At 40.0% G+C, this 21,811-nt stretch overlaps 1 protein-coding gene across 2 annotated transcripts; it reads left to right on the top strand.

Moving 5' to 3' along the window:
* The first annotated feature begins 8,601 nt into the window (after positions 1–8,601).
* LOC101629779 (chromosome unknown open reading frame, human C15orf48) lies at positions 8,602–11,294 on the top strand. Of its 2 annotated transcripts, XM_004687838.2 has the most exons (4): positions 8,602–8,711; positions 8,869–8,954; positions 9,852–9,912; positions 11,049–11,294. In XM_004687838.2, the coding sequence occupies exons 1-4, from the start codon at positions 8,676–8,678 to the stop codon at positions 11,115–11,117; spliced, it is 252 nt and encodes an 83-aa protein (XP_004687895.1). In that variant the 5' UTR covers positions 8,602–8,675; the 3' UTR covers positions 11,118–11,294. The 2 variants fall into 2 exon arrangements, with proteins under 2 accessions (XP_004687895.1, XP_012584036.1); XM_012728582.1 differs by lacking the exon at positions 9,852–9,912.
* The last annotated feature ends 10,517 nt before the right edge of the window (positions 11,295–21,811 follow it).

Genomic DNA, 21,811 nt, shown 5'->3' with positions numbered 1-21,811 from the left:
CCAGAGGTGCTGCATGTGGGAGGATTCATCAGAGACAGGGTGGGGAACAGAACCGGCAGATCTACTGATATATACTGCTGAGGGGAGCAGCAGGTAGGTCAGGAGACAGCTCTTTGATTAGGGATAGAACTAGTGTTGAGTGGCTTCTGATAGCTTCATAGTGCTGTACTTTAACCTGTTGTGCCATCAGGGAGGGCCCCAAACTCATGTATTCTTAATGCAAACTTACCAGTTTTGAACATTTTGCTATATTTTCTCTCTGCTTATACACACAATAGTGTTTTTCTGAACTGTTTTAAGAATAGATTTTATATATCATACCCTTTTACTGCAATACTTTGGTGTATATTTTTTACAAATGAGGCTATTTTTTAATATGACTACATGTAGCTATCAAATTCAATAAATGTAACATTAATATATATTTGAATCCATCGTCCAATGAATTTCATCCATTATTCCAATAGTAATTTTTTCCCCCATGACAGGATCCAGTGTAGAATTATACCATATAGTTGTGGTGTCTAGAGTCATTGAATCTGATACTGTTTCTCAGTTTTTTCCGACCTTGATATTTATTAAGAATACAGAATCTAGGACCTTCCCGTTGGCCTAGGGGTTAAGTCTCAGTGCTATCACCTGTGAGGCTGGAGTTAGATCCCCAGCCAGAGAACTAACCCACATTGCTCAGGAGACATCTTCTGCCTTGCCTGCTGCTCCCCCTCACAGTGTATTCCAGTAAATCTTTCTGCCTGTTCTGCTCCCCACTCTGACTCTGGTGAATCCTCTCATCCCCTGTACCTCTGGCCTATGCCCCAATTTTAATGTGGTACATATATACAATGGATTATTACTCAGCAATAAAAAAGATAAACTCATGCTATTTGCAGCATCATGGATGGGACTGGAAAAGATCATGCTTAGTGAAATAAGCCAGAAAGAATAAGAAAAGCGCCAGATGGTTTCACTTATAGCAGGAGTGTAAAGGATTGGAGGGAAAATGATTGTATATATAGTAATTGTAATAAAGTAAAAAAGAACATCAAAATAAACTATTATCATATTAAAAAAATGAACATCAATTAACTATAAACCAGAGACATTCTACAGGGGAGGGGAAGAAAACAAAACGGGGTGGGAACAGCACATGGAACTATGGTGATGGCTCATGGGTGAAGTGGTGGTGGGAAGTCCACAGGGATTACAACTGAGATAGATGAAAAATGTACAAAATGAAGAATAATGTAAAAAATATAGATAAAATTAAATACAGACTTAAATAAAGCAATAAAGAATACTGTTGACTTAAAAAAAAAGAAAAGAATACAAAATCTAAAACAACTGGTCCCTGATTGGTGTTTATGTGATGTTGTGTTGTGATAGGCTCAGGTCAGGAGTCACCAGTGGAGACTTCAGTTCTCTTCTCAGAGACCACAGTTGGAGGCACCCATGTAACATCTGCACATTGTGGGCAATTGTGATTGGATCACTTTGTTTATGGTCTTGTTCAGTTTCTCACTGTTTGCCATTTTTCCTTTTATAAGTATAAAGTAATTTTAAAGAGGTTATGTGTATATTTTTCCTTTATAACTAAGGTAATTAGTGCTAGAAAATAAATATGACCATTTGGATATTTAACCTTCTGGTCCCTTACCATATAACTTTTTTAAAACCAAAAAGGCATGATACTATGTAACTTAATTTGTTCTTCTCACTTAACAGTATCTGATAAACATCTAAGTGAGCCTTCACACCAAGTGCTGAAGTATAAGTGAATGAGACAGATGTGACATTGATAGACAGCTGGGAGCACAGACCTCACACACATCATGCAATGAATTACGACATAGATGCTTCAAAAGAATGATAGTGACTGATGAGCGCATAGTGCATGAATTAGGTGAAGGCATAAATGGTAAGCAATTGAAAAGTTTCCTATTCTAACTGGAGCCAGGATTATTAAGTAAAACCTCACTATGGGAAAAGACTTGTCCTATTTTTAGGGATTAACAAAGTTTAATTAAAATTATTCTAACAATGGCCCTCCCTGGTGGCGCAGCGCGTTAAAGCACAGCACTAAGAAGCTAAAGCCACTTCCGCATGAGTTCGATTCCCACCTGCCCCAGAGGTGACCACATGGCGCGGCAGACCTCTCCTGACCCGCCCGCTGCTCCCCTCAGCAGTGTACTTCGTAGATCTGCCTGTTCTGTTCCCCACTCTGTCTCTGGTGAAGCCTCTCGCTGCCCCTGAGCCTCTGGCCTATACTCTAGTTCTGTATGCACAAATAAATAAATCTTTTTAAAAAAATTATTCTAACAAACTGACTCATTGCTTTTGCATATTAGAGGAAATAGCTAGTAAACAATAGAATTTTGATAATTTTTATTCATGTTTGTTGTTAGTTACTGATTCTGTAAGTCAAGGCAGCTATTAAGACTCTACCATCTCTGGGCCAGAGGCACACTGACCTGAGCCTTTTAATGCAGAACTTCCTGATAGGCCTCTTGGTTTGTTTTCTTTCTTTTTTAAAAAATGTATTTATTCATACAAGAATAGGGTACAGGCCAGAGGTGCATTGGGTGAGAGGATTCACGGGAGACAGAATGGGGAGCAGAACAGGCAGAATGACTGAAACACCCTGCTGAGGGGAGCAGCAGGCCAGGCTGGAGAGTTGGTTGGGGCTGGGGATCAAACTGCTGCAGTGGCTACAGAGAGCTTCATAGTGCTGCAGCTCAACCCTTATGCTACTAGGGAAGGCCCCCTCTTGGTTTTTTCATAGAAAAAGTTTCTAGTAGACTGCAAATTTAGTGCCCATACTTTAATTAGAGGCTGAGTTTTGATTTGAAATGTCTTTATAAATTAACTTCTCAACACAAGTTTGGAAGCCCCCCTAAGAACAAAAAATAATGTGTTGCTTCTCACCAAAATAATAATGAAGTTAGATCAAGGATTTCTCTGACTCAATGTGATTTGAGGGTGACTGAGCAACTTCCAAGAACTGTTCCTAATCAGTGAGAAAATTAAAACATTTTAACTTCAAAGTACCTGGGAAGTACGAATAGCTTCCTTTATACACTAAAGTTAAACTACTTTCTGAGTCTCATTAGCAGCCTTAAGCAACACCCACGAGACCTTGCAAAATTCAGCATATCCAGTATATGTTAAATCTGGAAAGTAGGCAGTCACTAAAGGATGACTTCAACTAAATAAAAAATAAATATATACCACACACTATCATGGCTTTCCCTCAGGTACCAAATTACTTTATTTGAAGGAATGGTAAATGGAAGATTTAAGTAGATCTTTTTGGTACAAAAGGTAAAAGTATCCCCAACATGCATACACTGCCTGGGTGACAAGGGAAATCACCTCCTGGCTATAGGAAGCCAACCTAAGGCTTAACTGAGTTCACTATCTCCCAGGGTGTGCTCCTCATGCCAGATAGGGGGAGCCCTATCTTGCCCAATTTAGTTGCTGCAGTCAGGTCACTCAAATTCTTTGGTGGATTTCACCTGCTCATTCAGGTGATGGTCTCCAGGAAGTCACATAATGGAGGTTTTTGTCAGTGGCCAGTTAGAGCCATTCCAGGAGTGACTGATTCAGGCTATTTTCCCGAGTATAATGCACACTCGAATTCGGCCTAATCTACTAGTTATCGTTGTCCAGCTTGATAATCTGAAGAAAGAACCTGCCACCTCGCTGATGCTGCCGCTTCATCAGTTGTGCGGTTCCCCTCTCATGAGGTTGGTAAAGGAAGGACTTGGCAAAGTTCAAAGCTACTTCATGCAGTCAAAGCGAGACAGACCGGCGAGCAGGCAGGCAGGCAGGCAGGGTGGTTTGGAGCTTCGGGACGATCTGGCAGCTGATAGTAGCAGTTCCCGTGTGCGAGGAACGTCAGGGAGAGGAGCGCTCGCTGGGGGCAGGTGTGTGTGGGGTGTGGGGTGGGGTGGAGGGTGTTTGGTGGCTGCGTGGGTCTTGGGGACCCTTTCAACCCCCTCCCCCTCCCAGCACACGGTGAGCTGGATGAAGTGGGCTGGCCCTGACGGGTGTCTGAGAGGCTTCGGGGACTAGCAGGTTCTCTGCGAGCACTGTTAAAGGGGAAAACCGCGGTGACTCTCCGTGAAGACTGGATCCTTTTTCCTTATAAAGCCTGAGTTGGACTTACTATGAGGTAACTTTAAATCCCCGTAGTGGGAACCAAGCAGCGTATCTCCGTGATCATGGGTGGCAAAAGCTGGAGAGTTCTGGTAGTTTCTGGGGGAAGGGAGGAAAGCTCCCCGTTTGGAAGACTGGGCTTCGGAACAGTCACAGGGGTAATGCTGGCGATTGATTTGGGGTCTACGGTGGTTTGAAGGGTGGGAGCTGTGCCCCTGTATCCTGGGAGACCAAGCAGCATTCCTTGCCTCGGACACAGGCTCAGCACAGCTGGGCACTCACCCGGTGGGAGAAAAGGCACTGACTTTCTGGGTTCAGCTTTCATTGTGCACACAGAAATAAGCATAACTTAAAGATTATATGCATAACCTTCAGCTTATATAGGTACATTTTCTATAATTATGTACGATTTGTGGATATTTTTATAAAGCAATTTATTCCGAACTTTTGTTACCTTGCAGTGGGGCAAGTTACCACATACCCTAAGTTGAATATTTTAAACATTTGTTTCATTTGTTTTTTAGCAAATGGATTTTAAAGTAAGGCAAGAGGACATATTTCTCCCTTAAATATTCACATATGCAATCCCTTAAAAAGGGTTTTTTGTTTGTTGTTTGTTTTTAACATAACCCTAACATTGTTGTTACACCTAACAAAGGTAATACTCCTTTAATGTTCTCTTGTATCTGCTCTGTATTTAATTTCTTTAATTGCCCCCCAAATACCTTTTAAAATTGGCTTATCTTTTATCTATGTCAAATAGACAATAGTTGCAATTAGTCACCTGTGTTTAGCATCAGTTTGTACCTGGAGTTAGTTATCTATGGATACTAAATTGTAAGATCCTTGAAGTAGGAAACTTGTGTCTTATGAATCTTTTTAACTTACTGTGTCTCCATCCTTAACTTGCTAGTGTGTCAGACTGAAAACACAAGGTACTACATTTTGAAAAGAAATGACATTGGGGAGCAAGGCTGAATTTAAGGTTATTTGTAGGCAAGTGTTATGCATTTTCATTTTAATTTGGAGGCCATGATAAATCCCTGTAAGATTTCTCCTGTTCTTCTTCATAAGGAGAATTGTTGCTGAACTTTCTTTGAAGCATCTGATGTAAATCTAAGCAATTGGCAAAAGCTCCAGTTACAGGTCTGGATTATATGGTAAGAACCCTTGTCAGAATAAGTGGAGAAGTTGTACTCATGATGCCTTATAAAAAATTAATTTTTGCAAATAGTAAATTATTTGTTGGATGCCTACTTAAAAAAGATTTACACACATTTCCCTGAGGTGGTTTTGTTCCCCATTTTACAGATTTATAAACTGAGGCTCATAAAGTTTAAGGAGGTTCCTCAAAATCCCGCTAATAAAGTGTGGTGAGAGAGGCTGTGAACTCAAGCACTTTAACCAGCTAAGCTATCGCCCTTCCATAGCAGAGTCTGGCACTTCAAATGGTTTGATAAAAGGATTAACCAAAAGCAATATGCAGATTTCAATGCAAAAAAAATTACTAAAATTTATATGGAACCACAAAGATATGAAATAGCTAAAATCAATTCTGAGGGAAAAAAATTGAGGCAGCATATTACTGAAATTTAAACATTATAAAGCAACAGAAACAGTATGGTAGTGGAATAAAAATGGATAATAGATCAGTGGAATATAATTGAGAGCCCTGAAATGAATCTCAATTTATATTGGCACCTATTTTTTGACAAGGGAGTGCTGGATAGCCACGTGTAAAATTATGGAACTGGGTCATTCTAATTCCGTACTGAAAAATAAATTGGATTAGGGCCCTCCCTGGTAGCACAACAGGTTAAAGCACAGCACTATGAAGCTATCACAGCCACTGAAGCATGATTACCCAGCCAGGGAGGTGACACACATGGTGTGGCAGGCCTCTCCTGACCCACCCCCTGCTCCCTTCAGCAGTGTGTTTCAGTACATCTGCCTGTTCTGCTCCCCATTCTGTTTCTGGTGATTCCTCTCTCACCCCCTGCACCTCTGGCCTGTACCCCAGTTCTGTATGCATAAAATCTTTTAAAAAATTCAAAATGGATTAAAGACTTGGATGTAGGATCTGAAGTCATAAAACAAAGAAGACAACAGGTGACCTCATTCCATGACATCAAGGATAGGGATATCTTTGGATACTGATCTCAATGGCAGGGTAATGAAAACAAGTATTTGGGACTATATCAAATTAAAAAGCTTTTGTATAGTGAATAAAATGAGCAGATTAAAAAAAAGCCTACTGACAAGAAAAAGAATTTGCATACCACACATCATGACCACACATACCTTGGAGTTACTATCCAAGGTATAAAGTAACAAATTCAACAATCTCCAATTTAACAACCAAACAACCCAATTTAAAAAATGAGCAGAGCCACATAGACACTTTTCCAAAGAAGATATACAGATTACCAATAGACATCAAAAGTGTTCATCTTCACTTGTTAGGTATATGTGAAGCAAAACCACAGTGAAATATCTTGTATCCATGAGAATATGTTACAACAAAAAGATTGCTAACAAGAAATGCTAGCAACATGTGGGAAAAGAGGAACATTTACATACCTCTGGTGGGAATGTAAATTGCAGTCAGTTTGGAAAGTAGTATGGGCCTTCCTCAAAAAACTAAAATAGACCAACCATACAAGACAGCAACCCCATTTCTGGGTATCCATTCGAAGAGATATCTATCCATGCATCCAATAGAACTATTCTGCTGTTAGGAAAGATAAGTTTGCCATTTGCAGCAAAAAATGAAAGAAATTTGTGGCTATACAAAACAAAAATAATAAATGATTTCACTTCCTTGTGCTATGTGAAGAAAAGTGGACAAAGGACAAAACAAAACAAAAATGAACTAGTGAGCAGTTAGCTGAAATGAGGCTGATGAGGTGAAGAATGTTGAGGAGTGGAAGGTGTGGAGGAGGTATAATGGTTGGTGGTGGGTGTTTTCCTTTTGGTTTTGGTTTTATTTTTCCTTTAAAAAAGAAGTCAATAGCTAGGACATGGAAACTAACTCAGTGCCTACTGATAGAGGACTGAATCAAGAAAATGTGGTATAGCTGTGCAGTGGAGTATCATTCTTCCATAGGAAAGATGAAATGGCCTCTACAGCAAAAATAGAAGGAGGTGGAGGGAATTGTGTCCTAAAGCAAGTCAGAATGACAAATACTGGATACTTACATAGCCAACAATTGGGCAAAGCAAAATACCTATAAAAACTGGAAGATGCTAATAAGTGAAGTGAGGTTTCTGAGGTTAAGAGGAAGGAAGTTTGTGGGGAGGACAAAGGGTGTAAGAGATGGGGTGGGGAAAAAATAAAATTTCAACGTCATTTTAAAAACTTAAAAATGTAATTGTTTTAAAATTACTAAATTCTTGATTTAATTGCAGTAGCTAACAGTCAGATGCAGAAAGCCCTGTGATGTTGGGTGCTTAACAGTCGGGGATTCTGATCACATCTCTACCACTTACTGGCTAAGGGACTTGAGCTCGTCTGTGAGCCGAGATAACACACTCACCCTGCAAAAATGTTGAGAAGCTTCTGGCACAGAGTCCAGCACGTAGATCCTATCTTAGGGTTACGGTGTCATTATTTTGGTGGTTTTGCAGTCGCCTGCATGCTCTGTGCAAGGTGAGGCTGCTGGCTTAGGGTCAGCTAAAAGGGAGCTCAAGATGAAGACCGCTGTTCAGGTAGTTTCAGAGGTTTCCCTGGGAAACCTTTCCAGCTGATTCCTTTTGTTTCCTCTCCCTCATCCCCAGATTTTGTTGTTGTTGTTGCTTTGCTTTAGTGGGAAAAATCAGTACATCATGGGAGTTATGCTGAAAGAAACTTTAGAATTTGATTTTAATTGTGTGCTAGCTCACAAATTTTGGGAGCCTTTAATATGATTAGATCAATTCTAATTTACCTGCTACACCTGGGATCCTCCCCGGGTACTCTGGCTCCTTGGCTCCCTTTTCGAATCCCCTTTTAGACAATCTGTTTTTTTTTGTTTGGCCATCAGAGTTCCTCTGGTTCTCATGTTCCCCCTAGAAGGCAGAGGGGCCGCTTGGGAGACTTGACCCTCAAGGTTAAACCTCAGCCCGTGTGGCCAGGCGGGTAAGAACCACTTCTGAGCGCTGGGAGGCGCCAGGAAGTCGGATCTCAGAGCGGGGTAAAGTGAGTCAGGTTTCCAACCCGCAGCGCAGCGCGCGTGACCAGATGACCCCGCCCCTCCTTTTCGAGCGGTTGAGGTCGGTGTATATAAGGCGTCCGGGCTGCGGGCCCCACTAGATTCTGGGCGTTAACTCCTTTGCGCGCGCTGCCCCGCCCCCAGGTGAGGACGCGGAGGCACCAACCGGAGTTGGCTCTAGGAGTCGGTAGGGTGGTGCACCAACCGGAGTTGGCTCTAGGAGTCGGTAGGGTGGTTTGCCCCTTGCCAACTTGGGTTCTAGAGGCTGAAGTTTTGATCAACATCTTGGATTTTTTACTTCTAGATTTGGCATTCACCACTGCAGTCATCATGAACTTTTTCCAACTCCTGATGAAAAAGAAGGAAGTAAGTTTTAATGGATAATCTTGACTGAAAATTTTTGATTTTTAAAGATGGGAAAAGATGGTGCAGATCTTGAGGTAGAAAATGATAGGTAACTGTTCCATCTGACATGTTTCACATTGAAACATGGGGATGTTCACCACAACCTGTTCTTTGTCAGCTTATTCCTTTGGTGCTGATCATGACTGCTGCAGCAAGTGGAGCTTCGTCTTTTGCTGTATATTCCCTTCAGAAATCTGATGTGATGTAAGTAGACATCTTTTAGAAAAACGTTTTCAGGGTGTTAAATTGGCCTCTGGTTTATGCATGATGTCGTTTTCCTATTTCTCCTCCTGCCCCTCCCCCCCAAGGTGTCCCCCCCCCCAACCTCCAAGGATAAGAATGTCAAATTGTGAACTTAGAATCAAATTGTGAACTTAGAATCAGGGTTGGAAAGCATCCTGATTATCAGAAATTACTATATTATGATATTACTAACACTAGCTTGTTCTGTATTTAAATATCCTTTCATCCACTGGCCTTCCTCCTGTTCTTCAGTGAAGTTTGATTTTTTTAACTTAAGTTTGGAAATGAAAAGTTCTTAAATGGTCTCTTGAGATTTACATCATCAAACCAATCATGGTAATGAAATCTAAAAATTTCAGTTTTATGGGAAAGGTTTTATGTTCAGTTGTCTACATTATCAGTGCTGGATATAAAAAGGTAATATACTGTGTTTCCTGGAATATGAGGAAGAGATAGACTTGAAAATGATCTTGACCGGGTCAGTACTGGAAAGGATGGTGTTGCCAAGCTCTGGAAGAGGAACCTAGGATACCATAGATTACAACTACATAGTTCAAGCCCAGCTCTTCAGCCCATCCCAGAAACCAGGGCAAGACCACTCACTTCTATACATTGCTGTTCAGCTTATGGGAACATTCTCCAGCCTAACACAATAAAGGGCACACAGACCTCTTGTCTAAGAGGGGATTGATTTTTAATGTTTAAGCCAAACTGTGAAGCTCCCTTAACAAATTTTCCATCAGTTTCAGTGAAGGAATAGATGAATGACTAAGTATGCAGTCAGTCAGTCCCTATATCTAGTATCCCAGTTGTTTAGATTGGCTTGCTTTTAAATAATCAGTTTTCTTTTATTTTCAGTATTGATCGAAAAAAAAACCCAGAGCCTTGGGAAAATGTGGATCCTAATGTACCTGGAAAGGTATTGCTAAACTAAAAAGTGACTTCATAAACCTAAGCATCCTTGTCAGCAAAATAGATGTGATATTATTTAATGTAGTGTTAGAGAGCTTTAGAGATCAATGATCAAATCCTTGTTCTAGGCGATTTTATCCATAGGTGATTTTAGACAACTTGGCCTCCCTGAAGCTCTCAGAATTTATTTAATGGTCACAATAATGGGGCTTTACCTCAGATTTAAGAGAATTAAAGAAGATAAAATACATAGAGCCCAGCCCAGCACACTGCCTGGCCCTTAGTAATCTCTCCAATGATAACTTTTGGCATTATTGTAATACATGATCTCATTTTATCCATTATCTAAAGTAAATATCAGGTCTATTAGGAGTAATAACAAGAGCTCTTGAAAACAGTAGTGGCAACCTCTAAGCAAAATTACTTACTAGTTACTGTTAAGACTATCCTAAAGACTACATTTTTATTATTTTGAAAGTAAAAAATTTTGAGTTTATTGGAACGAATACTACTTAGGTCTGTCAGGAAAACTGTTTTTAGACAAAACTTTCAAATAGTTTCATATAGTAGGTTTTGGCCTACTGGGAACATTTAAGATCTTTAAAATTAACTACATTTCTAGATCCTGGGGTAACAGAAAATGTGTAAGGGTAAATGAAAATTGCTGAAATGTGAGTTCTTTGGCAATCAGAGCTGCCCACAGTTTGCTCATTTCCCTTATTGCTTAACTTAGATCATTTGTCATTTTATTGCATATTACAAAGAGGAAATCATAAGAGCCTACAGTGTTCCAGACCCCATCTTTGTAGCATGATATACCATCCAGTAATGGGTGTAGACAGGTTTTTTTGAACTTCCAGTTTACATAAGGCATGGGAAATTAAAATATTTCGAATCCATTAATGCTTATGTCCTTGCTCTCTGATCCTGAAACATTCAGGTTCCCTAAGGCTTTTTAGGAGACAGAGTGATAGAAACCAGCCTATATTAATACTTCATGCATGTTTTAGAGATTCTGGATTCTTTGACTGCAGATGCTATGGTGGTGCTTTTTCTAAAGGGGATTGTAGACAAATCCTAACATGGTTTTGAGTATGAAGAACAGGTCTTAACAAAAAACTTTTGTTTTGCCTTTTTTTAAAGCTTATCACAATTAACCAGCAATGGAAGCCCATTGAAGAGTTGCAGAAGGTTCGGAGGGCAACCAAATGACCGATTCTTGCCTCTTTCTTCGAGTGAGATCTCTATGAATCTAGTGGAAACCTTTCTGCACAAACTAGATTATGGATACCAGTGTGCAGAAATGCTTCTGCTACATTTTTAGGGCTTGCCTACATTTTCCCACTCTCGATAAGTAATAAAGATGTGCAGCAATAACCTAATAGAGATAACATTCTAAAACTAACTATCTCGGTTTTTTTTTTTTTTGTAAATTTGAATTTCGCATGTTGAAATTATTTTGTTTATGATGCTTGAGTGTTTTACTTAAAATGCATAAAGATTGGTGAATTTGTCTACAGTAAGATACTACTTGCACAAGATTTCTTAAATATTAGCTCCATGCTCAAATGAAGGCAAGAAGTTTTTTTTTTTTTTTTAAGAATAACACATTTTGAAGTATGGAACATCATATTTTAAAAAAGATTTATTTATTTATGCATACAGAAACTGGGGCACAGGTCAGAAGTGTAGGGGTGGTGAGAGGATTTACCAGAGACAGAGTGGGGAGCAGAACAGGCCAACTGATGAGGTATACTGCTGAGGGGAGCAGTAGGCAGGTCAGGAGAGGTCTGCTGAGCCATGTGGATCACCTCTGAGGCAGGGATTGAACTCATGCTGAAGCAGCTTTAGCTTCTTAGTGCTGTGTTTTAACCCACTGTGCCACCAGGGAGGGCCCGGAACATCATTTTTCAATTAACATCCAATGCAAGTGTCTGTATAAACTTTTCCAAGTCATCCATTCACCAGACATTCATTGATTACCTACTGTTATTGAGGCACTGTTCTTGTGCAGGTAGATAAGCCAGGTTTTAGAAAAAGATGAGTAAAAGATCATAAGTACAATCAGGAAAATGAAGTAGTGATGAGTATGAAACATGTATGAGGGTTAGTCTTAGAGGAAGTGCTGGGATTCTAGTGGTTAATAGAAATTTGTGAATTGCCAACATGGCCCTACAGATGCTAAAGCTAACAAAGTGCTCCTGTGAGGACTGGGCAGAGAGGATGGAGAGCTTGGCCACTATCCTATAGAGTCTGGGGCTACTCTTCATTGTGTCCAGTGGTGATTGTGTGTCCTTGAAAACAGGACCAAGTAGAAACTTGATTTTCTGATATTTTTAATTAGCTATAATTCACATGCCATGGTATTCATTTAAAATACACAAATCAGTGGCTTTCACAAAGCTTGGAAGCCATTTCCACTATCAGATTCCACATCATCTTCATCTCTTCCAAAAAACACTGTACATTCTAGCAGTCATTCTCCCATTTCTGAACACACTGTTCCAAGCCCCCAGGGAAATACTAATAAACCTTATCTCTATGGTTTTGCCCATTCTGGACATTTGTATAAATGGAATCACATTATGTGGCTTCTTTGTCTGTCCACTTAATTTTCAAGATTCCTCCATGTTTTACCATGTTATCAGTAACTCCACCTTATAATTAATATTCTATTGTATGTATATACCTATACCATATTTTGCTTACCCATCAGTTGATGGACATTTATTCTTGTCTCAACTTTTTGATTTCTGAATAATTCTGCCGTGACTAGTCATGTTCACAAGTTGTACTACCAAGTCTTTGTTGAGCATGCATTTCCCTTTCCCTTGGGGATATACCCTTGGGGATCACCTTTTTAAAAAAGGTGATAAATGTATTTTTAAAATTTTCATCTGAATGTAGTAAAAATTGAAGATAGGGACTCAATTTTTATGAGTCAGCTGTAAAAAATAAAACTATTCTTTTACTATTCAGCAATCAAAAAAGATAAACTCATGCCATTTGCAACAATATGGATGGAGCTAGAAAGGATTATGCTCAGAGAAATAAGCCAGAAGGAAAATATATGTATCAGATGGTTTCACTTAGGGATCAGGGAAAAAAAAAACAATAAAAATATTAGGAGGCCACTAAGGGAGGGGAAGACAGAAGGATCAAAAAGGGAGGGAAGAGCACAAATGACTATGATAATAGAACAGAGGTAAAGTGATGGTGGAAATTTTTTTTTTATTATAGAAGTTTATTTTTGCATCATTTTGTACATTTTTTTCCATCTCAATTGTAATCCCCGCAGGTTTCCCATCACCAAGTCACCCGTGTGCCATCACCATAATCGCTGCATTCCCCTCCCCCCCAGTGATGGTAGGAGTTTTACAGGGACTACACCTGAGAGGAGAAAGTATACATTGTGCAAGAATGAACAATAATGATATATATATATATAATGTGATATAAATGTATATATAATATGATATATAAAATTCTATGCAAAAAACCCCAAAACATTTCTTGTTAGAGACTTGACAATTCTGGAAGAATTAAAGCACTACTATTTCTACCAACCTTTGTTACTTATCAGCTCAGGTTTTCCCAGATGAAAATCTCTATGGTTAATCTCAAGGAATTACTTGTGCTAATTAGGAAGTCCAGTTTTACTTGCTTTAAACTTCTTCAGTGCAATATGATACTATTTAGGCAAGTAAAAGTGCATTCTGCTGGTTAACCAACTAGGAGAGCAAATTGTTGAATGTTTGTGAGGGACGATGATGCTTTTTGACTTTAAAACACAATCTGAGTGGAAAGCTTTGGTTTTAAGGGGTGGATGTAAAAATTGAAGGTACCATCAGTAGGTCTGGGAGAAAGAAAGACAAAGAGCAAAGGTTTTTTGATGTCTTTTTTGGGCATTTTCCCCCAAATGTTTGATTGAAAATTTTGGATCTTGTAGAAATTTGAAGGATTAGTACAGAGAATACTCACTCTGAATTAACATTTTGCCACATTTCCTGTGTCTCCTTGTATGCTTTGCTTTTTAAAAAATGAGCTCTTTGAAAATAAGTTACAGACATAAAGCTTTTTATGCCTAGAAAAAAGCTAATCTGATTAATACTATTACCATCCCAAAGAAGATTAACATTATTAATTCAGTAGTATCATCCAATACACAACCCATTTTCTCAAATTATAGTTTCCTTTATTGCTGTATTTTAAAGTCCAGAATCCAATCCGAGGTTCACTGGTTGCATTTACTTGTTAGGCTGCTATACTGAGTACTTGACAAATGTGTGGTCATGGAAGTATCTCCAAAGGCATGTGTGTTGAACTTCTATCTTTACAGAATTGGATAGGAAAAGATTCTCTTGGCTGTGACTTTAAACTTTTAAAATTTTAGATACAATAATGACACATTGTATGTACTTTTAAAGATTTATGCATACAAGAACTGGCTTACAGGCTAGAGGTGCCCGGGTGGGATGGTGAGAGGATTCATCTGAGACAGAGTAGGGAGCAAAACAGGCAGATCTACTGAACTATACTGCTGAGGGGAGCAGTGGACAAGACAGGAGAGGTCTGCCAGCCATGTGGTTTAGCTCCCTGGCATGGGATTGAATTTTGCTGTGGTGGCTGCAGATCTGCAGATTGCTTCATGGTTGCAGTGCTTAAACCCCTTGTACCACCAGGGAGGGTCCACATTTTATGTAATTTAAATATGTAAGAATTTGTGCAAGGGTGCAAGGGTTAGGATGCCTTACTGCAAGCTAGCAGCAGCTGCTTCAGTGCGAATTAGATCCCCGGCCCCAGAAGTGATCCTCACGGCCAGCAGACCTTTCCTATCTCACCAGCTGCTCCCTTCAGCAGTGTACTTACTTCATAGGTCTGACTGTTGTGCTCCTCTTTCTGTCTTTGGTGAATCCTCTCACTGCTCTGTACCCCAGTTCTTTATGCATAAATAAATAAATCTTCTCTAAAAAAGAATTTGTACAGTTACTGAGTATTCACTGTGTCAACAATCTGACACAGGAAAGGGAGATGCAGACAAAACAATAGCGTGCCAGTAAAAGCAAGGGTGAAGAAGAGTAAGTAGATGGTGCAAAGGAAAGCTTCCCCAAGAAGGTGGATTCTTGAGCAACTAGTCTGCCTAGTTTTTTGAAAAACCAAGTTTTGCAGTTGAGGCACCTATTTACCAAGGCATTAAGGGTTAAAAATAGTGTTTCTTTTTAAAACTTAGTTTAATGCTTGGGATTTAATACTGAGGCATAGTTGAGGGACGCATTGGGCCCTTTATGCTGTCATCCTGTAGGTGTACCGAGTTTAAGCTGGGAGAGGATATACTATAGATGGGGAAATGTCAGCTACAGCAGCTAGGTGTGGTGAGTGTGCTCTGGAAGAGACCTGGGTTGGAGGTGAGAGACCAGTCAGTGGTCCAGGCTGCATGTGGTGAAGACCATGATTAACTAAAGGAATGGCTGAGGGAACAAAGGAAACAAGGAGGATGCATTTGAAAATGATATGAAGTGGACGAACTCAAGGTTATTATTTGTCACTGGGGATGTCCAAAATGACTCCCAAATTTCTTACCTGTGAAGCTGGGTGTTGTGGTGCCAGACAGAATACAGGAGGAAAAAAAATGAAATGTTCGAGGAAAGAGTTGATAAGGTATAACATGGGTGAGGCTCTGGAATTATTGCAGAGGATGACCCAGGGAGTTATCTAGGTAGATTACTTTCTGGAGAACTGCAGGAAGATGTGAGCTGGAGGCAGTATAAAGAATGTTTAACAACGGATGGGGTGACATTGTCTATGGAGGGCAGAGTGCACCTGAAGTGAGATGAAGGCTGAGCAGAGAGGAACATCGTCATGGAAGACATGGGCAGATAAAGAGGAGCAGGTCTGATCTGGATGGAGGTTGAGGGAAATGGTTAGGGAAGAACAAGGAGCATGTCAAGGAGCTCAGGGAAGAAAGAGTGCTATAAGCAAGCATCTGTAATTCTTCCTGAGATAAAAATATGCACACTTCAACTGGAAAAATGCACAAAATGAAGAATGGTGTAAAAATATTAAAAAAAAAAGAAATGACAAAAAAATGTACACTTTCTGAATAAAAAAGTTAAAAAATCATAATCCTGTCAATAAAAACTAGGGTGAGGTCTAATATAAAGTTTTCACCATTCTTTATTTTCTTGGAGAAATTCTGTCACACTTTAGTTAAAAACTTGCAGTAGAGAAAGGAATTATAGGCCCTGAAACCTGACTACTTTGTCACTCACTACCTATATATATGGCTTTGGACAATCCTCAGATTCCTTATCCATAACATTGACTTAATTTGTGCCTTGTGAAGATTATGTGAACTTAATAGTTTTAAAAGTACCTAACATAGTGTTTTTAACACGTACTAGTTGTTCGGTAAGTGTTCCCTCTCTCTCTTTCAAAAATGATTATCACTATAAAGTGGGAAGCTCTTAATCTATTTAAATTTATATTTTTCCAAGGTGGGACATTGCCTGTTTGAAATTCACACATATCTGTTTCTGTTGACTGGTTCACCTTTGGGTTCATAACACCCCAATTGTAAACCTTTATACCAGCGCCTGTACACACCCATAAAGATAAGAACCCCGTGTCAGTGGCCAAGTAGATGACTTCATATCCAGAAAAGACATAGCAAAAAGAATTACTGATACATGTGGCATGTGCAAATATATCCTTAGAAACAAATGCTCATATTATAGTAATTACTATATTCATGCAAACACATCACATATATTATCACATTCAAAAGTGATGGTATGTATTTTAAATAAGGAAGAAGAGTGATGTAGAGTTGACATACCTATGCTAGTAATAAGGATGGAAGTCATTTTTCTGAGGTTTTCCCTTAGAAAGTCATTTCCCCATACTTAAAAACGTCCCTCAGGTAATTATATAATCTCTTTTTAGAAAAGAAGACTTCTTTGTTTTGGTATACTTTACTACATCATTTGCTTAGGTGCATACTACTTAGTTTTAAAGTGAAAATTAGAATACAATTAGGGAAACCCCATTTCATAACTCTTGTAGACATGCTAAAACTAATTTGCTGGCTCACCTGGTATGACTTATAGCCCATATATAAAAACTACGGCTTATTTGGAGAGTAGAAATGGTGTTTAGAAAACACTTTTTTGGATTTATATTAAGTAATGCATGCAATTTTTCCTTTACTTAATTGTAGATAATAGTGAAGTTGATTGTAGTTCTTGGTGTTTATTTAGCCTTTATCCCTCAGACAAGTTAACCTGATTTGCTTTATAATAACTTTGCTTATCTGAATTCTTGTCAACATAAAAGAAAAAATGACTCAATAGCACAAGGCAAGCACTGTCTATTGTTACACCCTATTTTGGAGACAAATTCATCACCTCAACCATTGAACACTTCTCCCATTTTAATTTTTTCAGAGTTTTTTTGAAGTGGCACCAATTACTTTTAAAATTGTTATTTAAATATAAAATGAACGGGTCTTAATTGTCCAGTTAGAAGAATTTTACTAATTATGTGCACCTATGAGCCCATCATACAAAACAAATCATTGGGCATTTCTGTCTCCCCAGAATATCCTTGTGTGGCACCATTTACTTTTTAAATTAAAATCCACCAAATTGTACACTTTGACAGGATAAATTTTATGTGTGAATTATATCATAAAAAGAAGGAAAAAGAATCTGCTTCACATTTACTTGTTATTTCACCTCAAGAAATGACAAGCACCTGAATCAATAAGGCAAAATAAAATAAAAGACATAAAAAGAATCCAAATTGGAAAAGAAATGAAACTATATCACACAATAAGAAAAAGAAATTAGATCCGTACTTATGTACACACACAGTGGTTAATTCAAATGGATTTAAGATTTGGATCTAAAACCTGAAACTATAAAATATTTAAAATCAACATAAGGGATACACAACTGGTTATCAACTAACTACAAAGATTACTTGGGGATACAACTCTAAAGACCAGGGAGACAAAAGCAAAAAAAAAAAAGTGGGACTACATAAACTAACAAGCTTCTGTGTATCAAAAGACACCAGCACAAAACTGAAAAAGGGCAGCCTTCAGACCTGGAGAAACTATTTACATATCGTACATCTGAGAAGAGGCGAACTTCCAAAATCATAAAGTCTTATACAACAACAAAAAGACAATCTAGGCCCTCCCTGGTGGCGCAGCGGGTTAAAGCACTGCACTGAGAAGCTAAAGCCACTTCCGCATGAGTTCGATTCCCGCCTGCCCCGGAGGAGACCACATGGCGTGGCAGACCTCTCCTGACCCGCTCGCTGCTCCCCTCAGCAGTGTACTTAGTCGATCTGCCTGTTCTGCTCCCCACTCTGTCTCTGGTGAAGCCTCTCACCGCCCCTGAGCCTCTGGCCTGTACCCCAGTTCTGTATGTACAAATAAATAAATCTTTAAAAAAAAAAAAAGACAATCTAATAAAAACTGGGCAAAAAATTCTAAAGAAAGGTTTTTAAAAAGATACTCAGATGGCCTACCACATGAAAAAATTTTCAACCTCACTTATTATAAGGGAAATGCAAATCAAAAGCATATGATCCAGAAATCCCATATAATCCAGAAATGCCTGCTAGATATTTATCCAAAGAAAATGAAAACTCTAATATGAAAACTTATGCAATCCCATCTATGTTCCTAATAGTATTATACACAGTTAGCAAGTCATGGGACAAACGTAAGTGCCCAATGACAGATAACTGAATAAAAAACAGGTGGAATGTATGTTCAGTGGAATATTATTCAGCTATTAAGAAAGATGAAATAGTGCCTTTGGGAACAAAATGGTTGGACCTTGAGGTGCTCATTATAAGTGAAATAAATTAGGAAGTGAAAGACAGTTTTGCTTACTTGTGGAATATAAATAACCAAAAAACATAAAATAGCAAAGCACAGCAGAAACATTTCTTAGACTCTGAAAAACGTAATGGCGTGGTTCTTCCCCCCATGCCTTATGATTTAATCAATTGCTCCCTCTCCATATGTGTCATTTGTTTTGCTTTCCCCCCCCAAGAAACAGGAAAATGGAAGCAGCTGAAAATTACAAGAAACATACCAACAAGCCTGTTTGGCCCAGATTCTCAAACTACACTACGATTCTAATTCTTTCAGAACAGCAGTCCACAAACTTAAGTTGTGCATCAGAAGCTTCTAAAATGTGGATTGCTGGACCCCCAACTCAAAGTTTCTGCGTTGGTAGTTATGCATTGGTAGTTTCTGCTTTGGTGAGACCCTGGGTTTTTTGTTTGTTTGTTTCTGAGTTCCCTCCAGGTGAGGCTGATTCTACTGGTCCAGGGATCATGCTTAGAAAGTTTATGCCAAAGCTCCTTGCTACTCATAGTACTCAGTAATTAGCGAGGAATTATCAGCTACTTAGTAATATTCTAGATAAGTCCTAAGCGATATGTTGAACACTTGCTCTCAGGAGTACAGGTTGAGGTTCCAGCATGGAAGAGCAGGGATGGGGTGTGCACCTCAGCTAGGCTGCCAGGCTGCCCGGTTACTCTGATCCCTGAGGACAGTGGAATTCAGGTGTGAGGCAAAGGCATGTTTATTCGTGAACATCTTCATTTCTCTGTTGACATGACACTACTGACAAGATGTACAGTCAGATGAACATACCTATGAGAAAAGTAGGGGCTGAGAGACCTTCTTAAGGCTACTCAAAGCCCAGGCTACTGAGGGAGTAGAGCTGGAAAGAAGCCAGTCAGGAGAGAAAAAGAACTGAGCAGAAAGAAGCTAAGGTGAAGGGTATCTTGACTGTCCAAAGCCAGTCAGGTGTGATTAGGAGCTAGGAGCCCTGAAAAGGGGAGGACAGCTCAGAGGCAAAGCATGTGAGGGAGAGTCGCCATCTGCTTCCTGATGGATGATTTGGTTTGATTTGCACCTGGCATTTCTGAGAGTCAACTCCTCTATGCTCATCCTTGGCCTCACCCCGTGCTGACTCTGGGGATGGTCCCATCTGAGGGTTTCCCTTGTTGACCGAATATGAAATGCCAGCCTCAGTTTCCTTCAGGCAACAAAAGGAAACAGAGATTGAGAAGGAAAGTAGTTTAATGTTGGCAAACTGAGGAGGGCAGCAGACTCGTGTCTGGAAGACCACCAACCTGCTCTTTGGTAGTGTGCAGGATTATTTATACAAAGGAATAAATGACAGGGTGGATGGGCGAGGGTCTGCAGAGGGGAGATTGGAAGGGTCAGCATGTCCTTTTGATACAGGCATAAGGAGATTTTGGGTGGGCACAGCTTGCTTTGTTAAGGCCTGCTGTTTAACTTCCTTACTATCTTCTCAGGGATGTCCTTCCTTTTCCTTAGAATACAAAAAGACAAACTACTAAATACAAGAGCTAGGACTGCTAATCTGGTGGGACAGGAAGAGAGACCTGCCTCATTTCACTGCTCAGCACTTTCAGCTTCCAAGATGCTGGCACAGAGGAGGTGCCCCCTTGAAACTCCATAGCCAAAGCAGGAAGGGTGAAAGGAAAAAAGACGGACACCATGAGTCTGTTCACTAGGAAAAGTACCTGTCTTTATTTTTAACATCAAGCTTATATACATGAAAAAGGGGATTACTGTAACAAAGGGAGCTACCGTGGCCTGCACCCATTGGCCAGGCCCCGGCTAGGTGGGTGGGAGGTATCAAAAATTATTCACAAAAAAGAACCTATAAGCTGGGGGTTTTTGGGTCTGTTTCCATGTACAGGGATGGAGACAGCCAGACCCTAGTCAAGGTCGTGGGCACCTCCTTATCAGCTTGAGGCCCAAAATTGCCAAGTAAGCTAAACTGCTTTCCTTCAAAGGGGGCCTAGGGAGCTTGTGTCTGTGCTTCAACAACACCCAACATTATTGGGCAACTGGGGTGTGTCTCCTTCCAGTTCCTGGAGCATTAGCTCACTCCCTCTCTGCTAACCCAAACAAGCCCCACGCCCAGATGTGGTCAGTTTCAGTTTAAGCTATTTTGCATAAAAAAAAAAAAACCCAGAAGAAAAAATCCTTTCCTCTTGGCTAGAAAACTTACTAAAAGCTGGAGCTGGGATTGAGAACCCGCCATCAGGTCTTCCTCTTGCCTCCCAAGAACTCTGAGGCGGGGAGGAAGAAATCACTCAAGCCACCGAAGTGCCCCAGTCTCCTTGCTAAACAAACTTGGGAACCTTTTTTAGATGGTCAGTGGGTGGGTGGTTAGATGTGCAAGTCTCTTCCAACAAAGAAACCTCCCCTGATCCTGGAGCAGGCCCTCGTGCTTGCGCTCCTAAAGTCTCCTGGGTCTTCCCTTCAGTAACCTTATTGTATCATTTACTGTGCATTTGGAAAGTGAACTTCTTTCTCCAGAAGAATGGAGCTCTGTCAGGCTCATTCTCTTACCATCTGATCACTAGCAGCTGGTTTGTGCCTGGTGTGAAGTAGGCACTCATCATAAATATTTGTTGAATAAATGAATATTCAAAAACCTTGAGATCAAGTGTGGCAGAGGTCAGTGATAGCATAGTGTTTGTAAAAGGATTCATTACTGGGTTTAATCACTCAGAAAATAGCTAAGGTTACCTTTGCTGAGTGCCATGCAATGTACTAGGTAAAATGGGAAAGATTGTAAACTTTAAAAAACAACAACAGGGCCCTCCCTGGTGGTGCAGAGGGTTACAGCACCGCACTAAGAAGCTTAAGCCAATTCCGCATGAGTTTGATCCCCACCTGCCCCAGAGGAGACCCACATGACGTGGCAGACCTCTCCTGACCCGCCCGCTGCTCCCCTCAGCAGTGTACTTAGTCGATCTGCCTGTTCTGCTCCCCAGTCTGTCTCTGGTGAATCCTCTCACCCTCCGCATCTCTGGCCTGTACCCCAGTTCTGTATGAA

The sequence above is a fragment of the Condylura cristata genome, unplaced genomic scaffold, assembly GCF_000260355.1.
Source record: "Condylura cristata isolate star-nosed mole 26May11 unplaced genomic scaffold, ConCri1.0 scaffold00023, whole genome shotgun sequence".
Lineage (NCBI taxonomy): Eukaryota > Metazoa > Chordata > Mammalia > Eulipotyphla > Talpidae > Condylura > Condylura cristata.
Note: the sequence above shows the minus strand (reverse complement) of the source record. Positions and strands in the feature narration are given on the sequence as shown.

Coding starts and splice junctions, on each gene's coding strand:
- LOC101629779 (XM_012728582.1), top strand. CDS start 8,676: ATGAACTTTTTCCAACTCCTGATGAAAAAGAAGGAA. Junction 8,712..8,868: donor TCCTGATGAAAAAGAAGGAA/GTAAGTTTTAAT, acceptor GTTCTTTGTCAG/CTTATTCCTTTGGTGCTGAT. Junction 8,955..11,048: donor CTTCAGAAATCTGATGTGAT/GTAAGTAGACAT, acceptor CTTTTTTTAAAG/CTTATCACAATTAACCAGCA.